The sequence below is a fragment of the Rhinolophus sinicus genome, linkage group LG05, assembly GCF_036562045.2.
Source record: "Rhinolophus sinicus isolate RSC01 linkage group LG05, ASM3656204v1, whole genome shotgun sequence".
In the NCBI taxonomy this organism is placed as follows: Eukaryota; Metazoa; Chordata; class Mammalia; order Chiroptera; family Rhinolophidae; genus Rhinolophus; species Rhinolophus sinicus.
The window spans coordinates 80,046,185-80,065,578 of record NC_133755.1 but is presented as its reverse complement, the minus strand read 5'-3'; the positions used below and the strand labels follow the sequence as shown (position 1 = coordinate 80,065,578).

At 43.3% G+C, this 19,394-nt stretch overlaps 1 protein-coding gene across 1 annotated transcript; it reads right to left on the bottom strand.

Moving 5' to 3' along the window:
- Window positions 1-232: 232 nt before the first annotated feature.
- On the bottom strand, window positions 233-4,775 carry LOC109436803 (HLA class II histocompatibility antigen, DR alpha chain). The gene is made up of 5 exons (XM_019715630.2): window positions 4,617-4,775; window positions 2,497-2,742; window positions 1,784-2,065; window positions 1,319-1,483; window positions 233-645 (listed from the first exon to the last, which is right to left on the bottom strand). The coding sequence occupies exons 1-4, from the start codon at window positions 4,696-4,698 to the stop codon at window positions 1,329-1,331; spliced, it is 765 nt and encodes a 254-aa protein (XP_019571189.2). The 5' UTR covers window positions 4,699-4,775; the 3' UTR covers window positions 233-645; window positions 1,319-1,328.
- Window positions 4,776-19,394: the final 14,619 nt, after the last annotated feature.

The window sequence follows — 19,394 nt, the reverse complement described above, 5'->3', positions numbered from 1 at the left end:
GATCTCCTAACAAACCTTATTCTAATGAGTTTTCCAGATGAGGACTGGACCACAGCAACGGGATTGCTTACAAATCTTCTAAATAAGATCAAGCCCTAACGAATCAGGATTTTTTAATTAATTACAGAGCTTATAAGATATATTCAACAGTCAGACATTTTAGAGGAAAGGATTGCATATATCCCCCCAACTTCTGTGAAGGACGGGCTCAGAAAACAAAAACTCCACCTAATAGTGGTCCAATAGTTTATTGTATTCAGAAAAATCACAATCACAGTTTAAAAAAAACCCCAAGCAATAAGTATGTAGGAGATGCCCCCATGGGACGTTCAAAAGTTTCCATAGCAAAAAAAAAAAAAAGGATCTTATAGGACCTATTCCACAGGCATTACATGCTGATAGTAAAAGATAGGGAAATGGAGGGGGGGAAAAGATACAGGAAGGGGTAATAGACAGGGAAGCCCAACTAGTTGTTAGAATATGGGGAGACGGAGATGCACCACCACTCTTAGAGTGACTGCAGGGCTGGGAAGTGCTGGAGAGTGGTAGTCTTCACAGAAGTGAACAATCGGAGGATAGCCAAGTGTGTAAAGATACTAAAGCAGAAATCTCTTCATTGATCTTCTCTCTAAGATAGTCCATTACCTGTAGGAGGACACACATAGTTACTAAAGAGTTTAAGGTGAATACTTTGAGCACTTACCTTCAGATTCCTTCCTCTTTTCCCTTAACCCTTTGACTTTGCAAAAGTCTTCACATTCATCTGACTTCTAGCAACCTTTCCAGCACGAGCTCCTATACCCTACTCTCCAAGGGAGCATGAATGAGCAGATCATGCTTTACCTTCTCCGAGAACTTCTGAAACCACTTTTTAAATTGGAGGAGCAAACACAGACATTGGCTTCCAAGAAATGTCCAGTTCATACAATGAATCTACACTAACCCCAGAAGATCCAAGCTCTGGAAGTACTTTTGACCTGATGGCCTGCCCCAGAAAATATAAGCCAGGAAATGCCCAAATCTCAAAGCTAACTTGCCTAGATCACTGGACCCCGTATTCTAATGTGAAACAACGGTTTTGGTACTAGAGAGAATTTCCAAGGCTGAAGATGTAGGTGCACATGTATGGAAAGGGATGAGGGACCCTATAGCTTTGAGATACCAAACAATGCCAATGCCTGATTCTGTCCTGGCAAAGGTAAGTCAAGAGCCATGACTTTTGCTACCTTTTTCCCTTATAGGCATCACATGTTCTCTCCCCACTCTGTTTCCTTCCCTTGACAACTCATATCTGTCTTTTTCCGACCATCAGACCCACCTGAAGTCCCTCACAGCGGCCCCCGGCGTTCAGCAGCACCGCCTTTGCGCAAACCCTTGATGATGAAGATGGTCCCAGCAATGATGCCCACGAGACCCACGATCAGGCCCAGGGCACACACCACGTTCTCTGTTGTCTCTGGGAGGGGGGTTCGTGCTTCAAACTCTGGGGGACAATAAAACGGTACAGAAGTAATCAGTGTGGTAGGCAGCAGTACTTAAGATCAAATGTAGGGCACTCAGTTAAAAGAATAGTTGTTAATCAACAAAGAAGAGGAGGACGGAATGATGCTTCAAGAGAATTACAAGTCTGAAAGTGCGGAAAGCTGGATAATGGGAGAAGACAAGGAACAAGAATTTTAGCACTTGTTATGAAAGAGTTAGGGGACTCTGGGCCCCAAAGGACCAGCCACACGCATCACAGAAGGAAACCATAACATAAGGGAGAGTGAAGGCTGCTCCGTACCCCAGTGCTTGAGAAGGGGCTCGTCCAAACCCCAGTGCTCCACCTGGCAGTCGTAGACGTCCTCGGTAGACGGCAGGAAGGGGAGATAGTGGAACTTGCGGAAAAGGTGGTCTTCCCTGGGCAGGAAGACCGTCTCTGACACTCCTGTGGTGACAGGTTTTCCATTCTGAAGCCATGTGACATTGATCGCTGGTGGCAAGAACTTGTCAATGAAACAGATGAGGATGTTGGGCTCTCCCAGTTCCACAGGTTTGTTCGGGAGCACAGTCACCTCTGGAGGCACTGGGGGACACGTGACAGAAGTGAGCATTTCATGCTTAGCCATGTCCCTTCCCCCCACTAAGGCTGAAAAAGCAATTGAGATTGTGCCCTGAGAATCTACGCAACAGTCTCAGATACCCGTCTCTGATACCCTCACCCATGAACTGGAACCAATATTGAAATATAAGATATTCAAGGACCTCATTCCTGCCTCCCCCAGCATAGAGTCAGGGTAATACCTTTGTGAACGACTGTGATGACAGAGACAAGATGTAAGAACATCAAGAAATGAAAAACCCATGAAGTTCTTGGGCTTGAGAATTTGGGGCTTGCTTACGGCAAAGTTAGGCCCCTGGAAGGGAAAGTCAGTGATTCTAATTTAACACAAAGAGCTGAAGACTCCTTTTTAAAGCTATTATTCCCACATCAAAGAGTGCAGCAGAGAGAGGTACCATTCGTGTTCGGGGTGTGGTTGGAGCGCTTTATCATGATGTCCAGGTTGGCTTTGTCCACAGCTATGTTGGCCAAAGCACCCTGAGCCTCAAAGCTGGCAAAACGTCCAAATTCTTCAAGCCGCCAGACCGTCTCCTTCTTTTCCATATCCACGTGGAAAATCTCATCACCATCAAAGTCAAACATAAACTCGCCAGATGGGTCAGGTGTCATATAGAACTCAGCCTGGATGATCACATGATTCTCTGAAAAGGCAGGAAATGAAGTTAGGGCGGGAAGTAGGAGTGAGAGATGAGAAGGACCCAGGATGTGAGACACAAATTGTGGGCAGGGGTGGTAGAAAGAGATAGGGCCCGTGGAATGGAGCAGTGGTGGAGAGTAGACATGACTGGGAAGATGAGGCCTGGATGAAGGGTGTTCGTGTCAAACAGAGATGGGAGGGTGGGAATTGAAGGGCAGTGTTAAAGAGGGTGGGGGCTGAAATCCCAGAACCTTGTGTAGCTGTTGTTTATCGCCATGTTACTAGCTGAGAAATGATACCCGCTTTAGAAATCCAACAGTAGCTCCTAAAAGGTTGGGTTCTGAACTCTGAAATCACATTGAATTTTGAATTCTTATTGAACTACTTACTTACTTGGTGATTGTGAGTCAATTATTTCACCTACTTACATGTAGGTTACCTATTATTTTCTTCTGTGATTTTGCTCCTACGATGGGTTTGTTCTTAAGATTAAATCACACAAGGTTAAGTAATTTCTTAGTATATCATCAGGCCTATAACAAGCACTTTAGAAGCTGCTTTGTATTTAAGGACCAGACCCATGGAAAATATAACTGGGGTCTGAGGTACCCAGGAAATTAAGATTGAGACCTTGCAGTGTTGTAGAAACCCACTTTCTTGGATTATACCCACACCGTGGATACCTCTGAGAGAAGAATTATATTTGTATAGACCTCGGCAACATGCCCTTGTATCTTAAAGCTCCTTAAATAGAGCCTGTCATTATGGAACCTATTCTATTATGGTTGATACTAAGAATACTCTATAACCAAGGGGATAATCAACTGGAAATAAGAAAGCTACAATTGGAGAGTATACAGCCTATGTTGTGTATGCAGAGGAGAGGGAGATTTTAAAGTCTGACTGCATATTGATAAAGCCAGGGATTGACTTAGCATTTGCTGCTATGTGCACGTACGCGTGCGTGCACACACACACAAATATTCTATTTGACCCTTTCCAACCCAAGGGAAGAGCCTCTGCCTTTCCAGGTATGCATCCCCACATATGGCTCTTTCTGGGCAATAGGAACCTACAGTTGCCATCATGGATCTAGGATCGGGGCTATTACTTTATTTCCAGTCTATCTGCCACCCTCTGTGGGAATCACCTGGGTAAAGAATATTTTTTCACAGCGGCTCAATGTTTGGTCAGGAGATGGCAGAGAATATCAGACTGTTCACTTTGTTACCCATTTTTCTACTGTCTTGGGAAAATCATTAAGTAACAGTGACCAAAGACAACTGTAAGCTCCTCTGTAGAGTGGCTGTCACTATCCCAAGAGGCAGTAAATTAAATGCAATTAATATCAACATACCTGCCCTTCCTATTCCTTTGAGTAGATTGTTACTTTTTGGTGACTTTCCTTTCTAGGAATCTTCAATTTAATGTCAGTGCTCAAAACATGCTGACAGGATGCACATGCCAAAAAGTAACTACCATGTATCCAGCTGAGAACTTCTCATATTTTCCTCACTACATGCTCCCAAAAAATTGTTTCCGGTTTTTTATTTTACTAATTTTCTTTAGATAAATTAAAGCCCAGAGAAGTAGCCTGTCAGAAAATATTTTCCCCTCAATTTTGGCTTACCTCAAAGTCAATGGTATTGATCAATATATAAGTCAGTTTTGCTCCTCTAAGTTAAATTTGACTTGCTTCAAATTGTGGTGCGAAGAGAACTATTCCATCTACAATTTATTATACTTTTAGATTTAGAGCCACATAATACCCATCACACTTTTCTTTCACATCAAAGTTAGTCATGCAAATGTCCACAGTTCATTTCTCCAATGCTCTCAGAGCTTACTGTCCCTAGTTTGGATTCTCTCAGCACTTACCTTTGATAGCCCATGATTCCTGAAGGCTCATCAGGATGACAGTGATGAAAAATCCTAACATGGAGACTCCAATTATGGCCATTTTCTTCTTCAGTGCTTTGATGGGTATCAATAGAGCTTAAGAGTGGGGCAGAACAGAGAAGAATAAAAGAAAGAGAATGCAGGGTGCGACAGTATCTGATTGATTAAAATTCAAATCAGTTGAGCTGCAGCCAATCAGAAAAGTGTTTTGAGATGACACATCTGTTGCTAAGGAAAGGAAGCTTGTAAAGGGTCTAGGAAGGACACGGTTAAATGAATACACAAAGTTCTCAATCAAACAAACAAATACAAAACAAACATAAACAACAACAAAAAACAAGTTTTTGAGAATCTTAGGCAATCACTCATACTTTTACATCTCAATCCAAGTTCTAGAAAAGGATATACCTGAAGCACATTAGTGAGAATATAATCAATGGAAACAACCTAAAGTGAGAGTTAATGATAGATCATGTCTCTGTGCTGTGACAGCTGGGGAGTTTATTTTAAGGGACAAAAAATCACCTAAAAAGAGGGTAAATTGTCAGGCTGTGGAGATTACCTAAATCTTGGTAGTATTGGGTGACAGAACTTCACTTAAGAAGCTTCTTATTGCTTCAGGCTTCTCCGCCTGTGTCCTAGACTCCAAGATGGCCAACTCTGCCCAAGAGCTTAGGATCCCTGGTATTGTGCTATATTTAGGGGACATTGAAGAAGAAACTCTGAGTTTCAACACTCCTCAAAATGAAGAGGGATGGAAAGCTACCCCTGGGAAATGGGTAATGGTTACTGAAAACAGTGAACAGGGGTACCTTTTACTAATCCCTACCATCTTAAATATAACCAGAGATCAGAGTAGACGGTTGGGGACACACTTCACCTGAGAACTCGGGTGGATGAATAGGACGGAGTAAATTGGGCAGAGCTTATTTTACTGGGAATGCTGGGCACATCCTGCAGGAGGGCTTTGCCATTACTTGCTCATGTCCTAAGCTTACGCAAGTTCTCCGCATGTCATATTATTGAAGTTCTGATCCAAAAAATTAATTTTGATGTTTATTATTGAGAATACTGCAAGTTAAGATGCTCTGACCCTCATGTTTTGAAAATATAGTCCAACAGAAAGGAAAATTAAACCACATAGAAAGGGCTGGGACCCAAATACTTCCAGGTAAGAGAGACCTGTCAGTGAGGCAGCCCATCAGATGATGAGCTCACTGTTTAATGTCAGTCATGCTACATATACTCAGGGTGGATATTCCACACTCTCGTGCCGAGGTCTTATCCTGTCCTGCAGCTGCCCTCACAAATCACGAGGGCAAGCACCCCGCACATGACTGATTATCTGATCACATCAAAGGGCTTTGAATATTCTCTGACACTGACTTTTAGGTCCCTTGGAGTAGACGCACAGGACAGCTCTGCCTTTAATGGGCCAGATGAGAGTGCTTCAGTATCAGTCTCTGCTGAGAGTTCTATCCAATGCTTTAGGCTTGTCATTTCTTCTTTCAGAGAGAAAACCAAGTGTAACTTTTCTATGCCTGCCCTTTGCTGCCATAATGCCTCATTCTTACAAGGAGCTCAATAAATATAAGGTAAACTCAGATACATTTTACAGAAAAAATATTTTACATGTCATAACAGCACCTTCAACTCAAGGTGTCGCTCAGCAACGTATGATATTGTTTAGTCCTAAAACACTGATTGGTTCTCCTCATGAGATTACTAAATTTGGGAGACTTTAGAAGAGACTTTCAGTTCCCTTTCTCTGTAACAGGAGAGAAGTTCCTCTCTGGGCACCACTCATGGTTCCCTGTTCTTTCCTGAGCTATAACGTCTGTGTTTGAGGAAATTTTTGAGGGCACCTGATTGCGGTCTTCTTGGTGACATTAAATGGTGATGAGCCACTGTACGAGTCAGAGTTCAGTCAGGAAACAGAAATCCCTGCAGACTCTCTCACAGGATTGTTTATTATAACCTCCCTATTACAGGCAATTATACCTTAACACAGTCAGGAAGCCTGGAGGAGCACGAGTTACTGCAGACCCCTAACTTTAAAGGTCAGAGACCTGTAGGAAGCCACTGCTGACATCACAGCTCCTCTAGAGCCCCACGGGAAGGAAGGTCCCCAGAACACAAGGATTTTGCCAACACTCCTGTCTGTGGTGTCCACTGCATGAGATGGCTTCAGCCCACCTGCCACCTCCCAAATCTCATAATACTGTTTCAGTGAGAGAATGTTGGCCATGTTTAGAAACTTGGGGCAAGGAGAGCCTGAGAAATGTAATATTCTTCTGTTTACTACAATACAGACTAATCCAGAGAATTGAATGACAATTTTTTTAAAAAAATGACTAAATGCCTCACAGAATAAAATGATTAAATGCAAATATATCTATATCTAGTCTAAATCTAGATACCCACCACAGCTTACTCTGGTCCTCCCATATTACCAAGCCTGAACCAGAGAAAATATTTGCATTAAAGATTAGGGCTTAGAAATGGGAGCTTTCACATCAGACCCAGGTCAAGTCTGGGGCCTCATTACTTCATGTTCGTGTGATTTGAATTCTGAGAACCTCCAGCCCCTTCTTTTAGCCTCCCTTCCCTGTCTTTTTCTCTCTTGCACCAAGAGTCTTAGAAGTATTTCTCCTACTGAGGACACCCTATCAGAGGAGCTGGGGGGATTTTGATCTTGGCATTTCCTGCTTTTATTGTTCTATATCATGTCTCCTCACCATCTTGAGTGGGGTCAGAATCTAGTCTGCTGAAATAAATCTCTATCAGAGTGAAAACTGCCAACTGTTGATATCAATAAACATATTTTCCTAACAAGTCCTGTGTGAATAAAGGATTCCATGGTGTTTGGGCTCATCTTCAGCCTGGGAGGAGGATGATAGTTTGAGAGTTTAATTCATCCTCTCTTCACCTTCTCCTGAAACCTGATACTTTAAAGGCCTAAGTTCCTTTTGCACAGGCCCCAGGGGCTAAGATCACCCTTCTTTGCTTGGGTAGCTTTTGCAAACACACACACACACACACACACACACACACACACACACGCACGCACACGCACACACATGCACACACAAGGTCTGACAATTAAGTTCACAAACTTGTTGCAACAATGCTGCTAACCTTTTCTGATATCAGAGGGATTATTCATTATGAATTTGTACCAACTGGACACACAGTTAACCAAGTTTACTATGTGGAAGTGCTGAAAAGGCTGCGTGAAAAAGTTAGACGACGTGAACTTTTCGCAAACAATTCATGGCTCTTGCATCACGACAATGCAACAGCTCACACGGCACTGTCTGTGAGGGAGTTTTCAGCCAGTAAACAAATAACTGTATTGGGACACCCTCCCTACTCACCTATCTGGCTCCAATGACTTTTTTCTCTACCCGAAGATAAACGAAATATTGAAAGGAAGACATTTTGATGACATTCAGGACATCAAGGGTAATATGACGACAGCTCTGATGGCCATTCCAGAAAAGGAGTTCCAGAATTGCTTTGAAAAGTGGACTAGGCACTGGTGTAGATGCACAGCTTCCCAAGGGGAGTACTTTGACGGTGACCATAGTGATATTCAACAATGAGGTGTGTAGCACTTTTTCTAGGATGAGTTTACAAACTTAATTGTCCAACCTCGTGTGTGTGTGCGTGTATGTGTACATGTTCATGCACACACACACAAACACAAACAACACTCATGTTTGTGTGTGCATGTGTGTGCACACGAGGGTTTGGAAACTTTGAAGCCACATCTCAGAATATTTCCCTACCAGTCAACCCCAGGTTCCATTGCTGTCACCTGGGCATCCATAATCAGGTTGTCCTATAATTCCCAATTTCCTTGTCTGTTCTAAAGGCACAAGCTTAAGTTGATAAATGAGAGACTGTGAAGAAAAAGATTAGTTGGAAAAATCACCCAAGAAGCCCAAGTGGTTGCCTTCGAGAGCCTCCCCCATATGGCAAATTTAACAGTTGGATTCACTCACTCGGCCACTCCTGTTCTTTAGACATTCTGACAACTTCAGGGCTACTTTCAACTCCATCTGTCACCTTTGTCATGCCAAAGCCATCACAAATCCTAGGGACACAGGGCCTTCCCATACAGAGTTGTTTTCATATTCTTAAATGTGCCTCTGCTCACCTGTAAACCTCCCTTCAGCTACTCTCCCAAGATTAGGGAATGATTTTAGTCAACTGCCCGTGGAAGACCCAGTCCAGAAACCACATGCTTAAATATAACGCTCGATCGCGTGAGGTCTAAACTGTGGGATCTCATCTAGGTCTGAAGACAAATGGACGTGCCTGCATACCCTCTGTGAGTATGTGCGTTAACTGGAGAAGGAGAACTGGAAAAGCCTATTTTGAGACAAATTATATAATTTTTTGTTTACTCATTAATTTGTTAATTAAATACTACTTGATTTTAGTGTGTATTTAAGGTACTGTTTTTTGTTGTTGTGTTTTAGAACCATACAGATGTAACTACTAGATTGGGTAAGCACTTAATGAAATTTTTGATTGAGCTGAGATTCATGTCTCTGCTATTGCCCCTTTAACTTGACAGGCTATTCCCCTGTCATTGTACAGGACTTGTAGCATACCATATAAATGATTTGCTCAATTTTAATTAACAGACCATTCTATAATGCCTTTAATTTGCACAAACATATCTTAATTCAGCAATTAGATTGTTTAGTACTATGTAATAATCGAAAGTCCTTGTTTGACTTAAGATAAATACTTTTCTACCCAATGCTGGAGATCTTTGCAGGCAGGAGTGAGTTTGGTTCTCCTTCCTCCTCACATTTTAGCTGGAGTATGTTCAGAGGGAGGGAGGAAGAGGAAAAGGCAGGAAATATCAATGGAAATAAAATGCTTCTGTTCTCTGGGCCTTCAGAGCAGAGCTTCCCTCTTCTGTGAGGTTTTGTAGGCTCTTCAGAGACCCCCATGGCCTATGCTTTATGCGTTCTGAAACATTCTCTGTGCCCAGAAACTGTAGGTGTGTAAACTGTTCCCAAATAGCCACCCTTTCCAGGATCTGCCACCAACTAGCCCATCTACTCTGCTCTTTAGGTTTCCTAATTGGGGTCAGGAAGAAATTCCATTGTTCTTAACCACCCAACTTTATGGCAGGTGGTTGGGCCCCCTAGAAAATAGTTTCACTAAGTTCCAGGCAGTAAGTTGGTCCCTTTCCCACGTGTTTTGGGGGTAGAGGATAGAAGTGATAGTAAAAAGCAGATCTATCCAAAGATATCACAAACCTTCTTGCTCCTATACTCTCTGAACACCTATGGTCAGTAAAGAGAATAATGGTGGCTGGTTCCACGCATGAACACACCAAAAGAAACCAAAGTGGGTGGGAGCTTCATTTTCTTAAGCAAGGTCTCAGAAACTAGCACAGCAACACTTACACTATTTTTTATTCGCCAAAAAATCCCAAATTTAAGCGAGATAGATATAGATACCACCTCTGGAAGAACAGGGGGACTGTATTTTAAAACTGCCACATCATGAATGCTCAGTCTTGTCACCTGACAAAGGATTTAGAGCAGTCAGTGACACTGGGGAGGGCCGTGCTAACTGCTCAGAAAAGCAGCTTCAGCCTGAGACGAGCAGCCTGACAACAGGGCCTTGATGAGTGCCCAGCTGCCGGGTACCACGGGGCGGCAAGGCGGTTGCTGACACTGTCAGGTCTTGCCACCGTCACTGTAGAGGAGAAGGCAAGAGATGTGTGGCAAAGCTCAGGAAGAGTAACTGAGATCTACTCATCATGGAGCCGAGAGAGAGAGAGACAGAGAGACAGAGAGACAGAGAGACAGAGAGACCTACAGTATTGCTCACTTGTATAACAGTAATCTGAAACAACTGTGATCTGTGACATGATGACAACTGTGAGCAGTAGCACTGAAGACAAAAAGGGGACAAGCAGAGCCACCCAAGGACCATCTGATAAGGACCACGTAACCTACCGGTGGTAAAGCAACCTGAGCTGATTAGGGAATGATCCAGAGACCCCTGTCCTAGTTGCACTGCTGTCACAGACCACAGGTGGCACAGAATTGCAGATGAGACTCTAAGACACTCAGTGAAATCCATGTCCATCATCAGATGAAAGGATAAAACACGTAGTGTACATACACAATAGAATATTATTAAGCCTTGAAAAAGAAGGAAATCCTGCTTATGTGACAACATGGGTGAACCTCCAGGACACGCTCAGTGAAATAAGTCAGCAAATATTGCACGATTCCACCTGCATGAGGAACCTAAAGTAGTCAGACCAACAGAAACAGAGAGTAAGACGGTGGTTGCCAGGGGCTGGGGGTGGGCAGGATGGGGAGCTGCTGTGCAACGGACATAGTTTCAGTTATACAAGGTAACAGACTCTAGAGCCCTGCTGTGCAGCATCATGCCTGTGGTGACAATACTGGATTCTACACTTAAATACTGGTGAGAGGGTACATCTCATGTTAAGTGTTCCTATAACAAAAATATAAAATTAACTCAAAAGAAAAGGTTGTCCATAATCTGTGTTTATTACTAACAAGAGGGAATTTCAATACAGGTTACTCCACCAATACCGGAGGCCAGAACTCCCCTTCCACAGCTTTGAATTAAGACCTGGGTCCATCTCTGTCCCTGCAAAAGGCAGTGAGAGATTCCGCTCTGAACTTCAGTATCTGCTGGCTGTCGTCTCCCGCCTCCTTCCCCAGGTAGCTCCAATATGTGGCGTATGTGAAAAGGGAGCACCCCACTGCGTGCCTGAGCTGGGCCCGGCCTCAGGCCCTTCTCTGCTTCCTGAGCGTGGACACCACAGCAGAGACTCCTTCTGCCCTTGCAGCTCTGGGCCTGGATCACAGTCCTGTGCCACAACAGAGCTCCCGAGATGTCACGTAGGGGAAGCCGGCCATGAACGTGAGTCCCCTAAAATATCTGCTTTCTCATCAACCCCTGTGTCACTGCCAAAACCTTCCTCTATTTCCCTATCTCCAACAGATGCCCTGCACTGGGCCTAAGACGTCTCCTTAGCCTGAATGATGACATGGCAAACACCCCGTGGATGATGGGCAATGGCAGAGACTGTCAGCTCGCCCGGAGGAATTATCCCTGCTCTGGGATTTTGTTTCATCCGGTCCATGCTGCTTCCACAGCTCTCCCTTCCCTTTAAAGTGTGAACTGTGTGGGCCTTTCGTTTGCTTGCTTGTTTGTTTTTCTAGCTGTTGTGCTGGGAGGGTTGGGATAATCTGACTATAGTCTCCATGGACGTCAGAGTCCGGCTGGTCTACTCTTAACTCCTGTTAGTTTTTCCTGTGGGGTTTTTTTTGTTTTGTTTTTGTTTTTTGGTTACCTTTTTTGTCTATTTAGATGCCTTTTTATTGAGGGTATTGTAAAAGGAAAATGTGAGAGTTTGAGATTCCAGATTATATCATATTTCTCTAGAGGTTCTTTAGTTTTTTGCTTGTGTCAGACAGTAAGACCAGCCACCAACAGCCTCAAGTCAGTCGCCTGAGCCCAGTCGAGATGGAGTTGATTGAAACTTTGGCTTCAGTCACTCTGAGGGATGGCCTATTTCTAGTGCATCTTTACTCTTTCTATTAGACTTTCAGGGTTCTTACTGAAAGTTCACTTTTATCTTAAGGGGCCCCTCCTTTTTTTGTGAGCCATAAATTCAAAATTTGTACCTCTAGCTCCTTGGACATGGAAATGCCCAGATGTGTGTGTGTTTTTGTGTAATGGGAATTGAACGAAATGAAAACAAACACAAATGTTACAAGTCACATGGAAGCTGACACAGTTACTATTGGACTTACCCTTGAAGTTATGCTTCCTCCTCATGTAACAAACAGCGTTATACTGTTCTCATGGGAGCGGGGATCCCAGGAAGTGCCCTGTCGTTGTCTCTACATTTTCTGGTCTTCTGCTGTTTACACATTCATTTATCCAGATATTGATAATTTGGGGCTGGATGATTATAAGTGTATTTGGCCTCCACCTGGTTAGCTGGAGACTCTCCCTCCCGCCACCCGCCTAAGTGGTGGCCAGGCTGCCTGCATCAGACTCACCAGCTCCAGGTGAGCAGATAAGAAAAATCAGAGTCTCCACACGCCCTCCTGCCTGCACAGTCTTCTACACCCCGGCATGCAGCAAGGTTTCTGCCTACATGACTAGCCCAAGAAGAGAAAAAGTGTCAATGAAGTACAAAATTGAGACTATCTATTTGCTTACTTTGCATCTAAAAATGGAATAATTGGGTGCTTACCTAAGATGCTGTATTTCTGGTTCATGGCATGTGTGTTTTTATATCTCATAGGCAACATCAGGAAGGTAAACACATTAGGATTTCTAGCCTTTGCCAAACATCCTTCCCTTGGAACAAAGCTACAAGAATACTTTTATGTTATTGGTCTCTTTTTTTTTCTGTATTTATTCACTTGATTCCTTCTTCATCCTTTATGAGTAATTTTTTACATTATCTTCAGTGGAGAGCATATAGCTCAGCGTCTCTGTTTGACTACTTCTCAACTCTCAGTTCTTTTGTACTGATTATCAGTGACATTCATCTTCATCAGTTCTCTTTACAAAATATGAGGGGAAAAAATAACTGAAATCTAGAGGAATTTCGGGTGTCACTCCACAGGTTCCTTTTCTTGCAGACATGCGCTGTGACAGATCCCTCATTAAAAAATTATTCCTGAGGGGCCGGCCCGGTGGCTCAGGCAGTTAGAGCTCTGTGCTCCTAACTCCAAAGGCTGCCGGTTCGATTCCCACATGGGCCAATGGGTTCTCAACACAAGGTTGCCAGTTCAGTTCCTCGAGTCCTGCAAGGGATGGTGGGCTGTGCCCCCTTCCACTAGAAAACGGTAACTGGACCTGGAGCTGAGCTGCGCCCTCCACAACTAAGATTGAAAGGACAACAGCTTGACTTGGAAAAAAGTCCTGGAAGTACACACTGTTCCCCAATTAAGTCCTGTTCCCCTTCCCCAATAAAATCTTTTTTAAAAAAAATTAATCCTTGTCAGTTTCTGTGTCACCATGTACTCCTAACAGAAGCATTTTTTTTTTTTATGTCAGTATTTGTTTATGGACTGGAGCATAAAGAGACACTTACTAAGTAGTCCTCAGCTCCAAAAACAGATCACCTCTCAGAGTATCAATATATGGAGGGAGCTACACACTCAGGGACTTGGGGCTCCAGCCACAAGGGCCCCAGAGCTGTGACGGTCATGTCAGCTGGGAGGACATGACTCTGTCCGGACAAGGAATTAACTTTTGTTCCAGCTGTAAGTCCCTAACCTGCCATCCTCCGGCAATTTCAACAAACTAACATGTCCTCCCTGCAAGTGCTAGTAAAGGAAACTTAGTAACCGCTGAGGCCAGTGGTGTGAGAAGGTCTCTCACTGCCCTGTAGTGGAGGGGACACAGGACATGCAGAGTTGAAGACACCCACGCCTGTGTCTCTGGCGCTAAACCTCCCCTGTGCTCTCTCTCTGAATGACCTTGGCTGTGTCCTTGATTTCAAATGACCACTCGCCTCACTGTCTAGATCATCAGTGTTATTAAAGGGCCCCTTAAACTGTCTGCTTCTACATTTACACAGGTAAAGGGGTTACAATAATTCGTTTTTGCTTTGATTGCTCTTCCCTCACTTTCCTATAGTAAGACCAAGCCAAGTGTCCTTATCACCACCATTTTGTGGCTCATCAAAGTAGCAGAAAGTTTGGGGCAGGTACTCTTCTGGCATGTTTATGATTAAGTCAAAAAAAATCAATGGATTTAATTTCCATGTGACATTTAATATTTGTCTTTCTTTTGACTTTTTCCAATCCCCATCACATGAAAACACTAAAAAAACTATCAGTTTTTAGAATCAGTATTTGCATGTCCTTAAGTCACTATAACTATCCTTTAGACCCTCTTGTAAATTTATTTTTTGCATAAAATCCCTCCTGCTGCTATCAGTGCTGTTTTCAGAATCAAGAAATCCCACCACTTCTCTTTGTGAATTGCTCTGCTCCTACCTGAATGGATAATTTAGGTTGTTGGTACATGTGGATTGCAGGAAACACAGACCATCGCTACTCGGAAAGCACTTACCGTCCCTGTCCCTCCGGGCTGTCCTGTCTGCAGTCATCCTGAGTCTCAGTGCCAGGGGATGAGCTGCTGCAGCCTCCTCCCCAGTACAAAGCTGGGAGTTTCCTAAAAGGGCCCTGTAGACCTCACCTAGCAAGGCATGGGCAAGAGGGCCCTCCATCCGTACATGGGTTGATCCTGACCTGGCTCCGTAGCCACTCCTGGGAATCTAGGGGGAAAGTAGGGAGGAGTGAGGAGGGAGTCTCCTGTGATAAAGTGAGACCAGAGTTACCATCATTAACACGTGGGCATGTATGTCTGTCACCTGGAGACTCTATACCTGGAAATGAACTTTCATAACCCTGGTGTGCGTCCCTGTCAGTGACCCCACATGAAAGGTGGAGGCATGTTCCATCCATATCTGCTTGGACCATGCACGCCTCACAGCATAATGCACCAGGGCACCCACTGTGCATCATTGACGAGCTGGGCACTGAACGGCACTGCCCCATGTGCCCCTGACTGGGTTGTTTCAATGGCACCCCTACTGCAGTTGGACAGAGTCCTGTCAGGCTTCTGTGAAACTGGTGTCAGGTGTGAGAAAATGACAGTGGATCCAGCTGCAGCTTGGGCTCTTTTGTCGCAGACAAGACAGCAAAGCCACTGATGGTCACGGTCAGCAGCTAGAGGCCCAGGCCTGCTTATGCAGTGCTTGTAGGTATGTCTGGAGACCAAGGGGGAGAGCCAACAGTGACAATCAGGCACTTAATCCAACTGCACAGAGGTGGAGCTTCCACTTTATGCTGACTCCCACCCAGAGAAGGTGTCAAATAAGGTTTGAAGCAGGGATGGATGTGCAGTTCCAGGCGGTGAGATAAGGGTGGAAAGGAGGCTGCCAATAGCCCTCATTCCCCCGTCCCCACCCAGCGCGTTCAGACCCCAAAACTGGAATTACAAGGATGGGTCTCATCAGAAGTCTAGTACGCAAGATGACAGACACTGAAGAAGAGGTAGGATCCCCAGGCGCATTGTGAGTTGCCTGAGAGAGTCCTGTTCCTTGGACACCATTCAAATTCTGGAGGCACGGCTTGTCCTCAAAATTCTCAGGAAGAAGGTGGCACTATCCACATGCTCAGCAGACCTCAAGGTGAATGGCTTGGGCAGGTTGGAGCAATATTGGTGTAGAAAGTCAGGGTCCATAAACTAGAAAAGAATTGGCTCTGAGACTGGCCTTGCTGCAGTAGGATGCAGGCCAGGGTGGGGATTTAGCTATAATGAATAAAGTTGTTACGAACTTGCAACAGTTCCTATACTGAAGAGTACAGTGCCTATTTTAATGTTATATATTTTCAATGTTACTATGTTCTGCTGACTTGTTTTTCAAAAGATTGTATCAACTTGTATTCCCATCAGCTATATATTGGTAGGAACATTGTTCTATATCCCTGCCCACAATTGATGTGCTTTGACTTCTTTATTATTTTTCCAGCGGGGTCTTGGTTTGTATTCCTCTGATTAATAATGAGGTTGAACAAGTCTTCATGTATATATGTGCTGTTTATGGATCCTTGCTGTAAAATGTTTCTTCTTGCCTTTACCACCTTTTTCCCTCAGATAAATATACTCCTTTACTAATTAAATTGTTTATATTCCTTTACTGACTGATTTGTAGGAGGTATTTATATGAACCGGATACTAATCCTTCCTATGGTTTCATATGTTGCAACTGTCTTTACCCAGTGCACTAAAAATGTTTCCTCTGTAGCAGGTGATTGCAATCACATACCAACATGCTGTAGTATTTCCTTTCCCCTACTTCCAAGTGTACCAATGGTATTTTACTCCTAGTGTGCAGAAAAATCATTAAAAATGTTGGCTGCACTTGTTATTTCCATTCTGCCCCATTCTTACTTGAATCTACGCAGTCAGGCTGCGTCCACACCTCTCACTGAAATCTTTCTCGTCATTGTCATCAGTTAGTCCAATGTTGCCAAATCTAATGGTCACTTCTAAGGCGTCATCTTATTTGTCATATTAGACATATTTTTACATAGTTAATCACTGCTGCATAATTGACTTATTTTCTTGATTTAACCCTAAAGCATCACTCTCTTGGGATTCTCATCACACCAGACTGACTGCCACTTCTCCCTCCTCTACACCAAGTTTCCCTCATCCTCCCAACCTCTAAACGATTGAAGGCTCAGTTCTCACACTGGTTTCCTATGTTCCTTCACTGCTTAGAAACTCTCATCCATGCACATAACCAAGTACAATTTTTTGCTGAAGTGTCTCTAGCTTGCATCACAGGCCCTGACATGTTGCCTGTAGCTCTGAAGTGTGAATTGAAACCAGGTTTTGAATATTCCTTTTGTTCTTCTTTTTCAAAATAGTCTTGACTATTCTATATCCTTTGCATTTTCATATAAACTTCAGAATTGTCTATTTCTACAAAGAAAGCACATTGGGGATATTGACCAGGATTGTATCAAAGAGAATTGGTATTTGAACAATCGATTCTTCCAAATGCTAACATATTATATAACTCTCCAGATATTTAGGGTTTCATTAATTTCTCTTATCAGTGTTTTGTAGTTTTCACTGTAAAGACACCACACATATTTTTGTTAAATTCATCTCTAAGTATTTTATGTTTTTATTGCTATGGTAATAAAATTACTTTGTTATTTTATATGCAATATTCTGCTGCTAGTATGTAAAAATTACAATTTTTTTGTATGTTGCCTTTGTTAAGTTCGCACATTCTAGACATTTTTAATAGCTTTAATTAGGATTTTCTGTGTAAGCATAAAAAATACTTTCTAGGATGCAATGTTCATTGTTTCCCAAAAATAGTCTCAAATGATATGAAGTCTTCTTGGCTCATTGAAAATAATATCATTTTGAGATATAAGGCTTACTTAATTAAAATATTTGAACAATATTTTTTAAACTATATGGTGATGGAAAGAGAACTGACTCTGGGTGGTGAACACACAATGCGATTTACAGATGAGGTATTACAGAATTGTACACCTGAAATCTATGTAACTTTACTAACAATTGTCACCCCAATAAAGTTTAATTAAAATTTTTTTCATGCCCAATGTTAAATTACAACCAGACACAGTTAGTTAAGTATCTTATACATGATCATGGAACTCAATAGTTACCAATTCCCAGATTGCCTTTTAAACCACCGTAACGGCCAGGATATCCTTTAGGGTGTAGGTTTCCTCTCTGCCAATACCTGAAATACTCTCTGTTCTCGTTTACGCCCACAAGCTCGCACTTCCTTGATCCTGAAAGCGCCTGGTCCCTAAACAGAAATGCTCCAGCTCCGGCCGCCTCAGGGAAGTATGAGCCACGCACATGTTCCGTCCCACACACCGCGGCCTCCAGGAACGGTTTCTTGACTCCTTCGTTAGTCATTGAATTGTCATAATTCGGGGCCTCTGTTCTCTCCTCTTAAAACTGTAACTGCCCTTGAGAGCTGAGTTATAATGTTTTTCAGCGTTGCTGCCTTAAGAAGGCCTGGCAATGAAACATGATAACTTTGAACTTAAGAGAATGAAGCGGCCTCTCTCTCAGTAAACCTTTCCCCTTTCCTTCCGCCTCCTCTTCAAACTCTCTTTCCATGTTTCTCTCCCTCTCTCCTCCCATTTCCAGGGTGGTTCAGTCATCGAATTTTTCTGGGTCCTGGAGGAGGTTGAAGTATGTTCGGCGGCAGCAATTTTCCTATTATTCCTATTACTCCCATTCCGCACAGTTTATGAAAGGAGGAGACTGAAGTTAAGACCTGGGACGTTTTAGGACACAACTCTCAGTCCTTCCTTCCTCACTCTGAAGTCGCTAAGCCGCCTTGAAACGCGATGCACGTTCTTGGACACACATGCCATCTACTGGTTACATGCGGAACTGCAACGGTCCGCTCGGGCGTGGCGTCCAAAGGGCCCGGTACTGCGCACGAACCGGGAAGTACCGTAGGGTACGCGGGTGCAGATGCGGGACGCTTGGTAGGCTGGTGTGCTTTTCTTAACCCTTTTTCTCCTACATTCGGCAGCTTCTCCTAGTTCCAGTATGAGACATGCCTGGCTATTTCTGTGAGTGCACTCTCTGGAGTCCTGGAAGCAATGTAAAGGTATTAACACGCATTCGTGGTTCTTCTAATTCTCCACGAGTCATCTGCGCTGGTTTGCTAGTCAGCTGGTGACTGGTGTGAGTTTCACCAATGTTTATATCTCTTCCCAGGAACTTCACTCCTGCAGGCTAAATCCTGCAGCAAAATCAGTTTTATATAATCTATCACTTTTTTAAAAAATAATAATACTCATGGATAGTGATTGTTTTTACACTTTTGTAACTTTTTCATAAAAGTAAATGTATAAATAAAAAATTTAACGTACTTTTTTTTAAAATTAAACATTTCAGAGGAATTGGTTTGTCAGACACTTTTGGGATTCTAAGGCAGTGATGAATCTAAGTACAACAAGCTCTTCAGCTTAGACTATAGCTGGTCAGAACTAGGAATCACCTCAGTACCACATCCCAGGGTCTTTCAAGTACCACTATGACTGACTTCTGGTGGAAAATCTGGCGAGGTCTGTTATAAATGCTGGGTCTGGACGAGAGTCCTTGGGGGGCAACTACAGTATCAGAGTTACC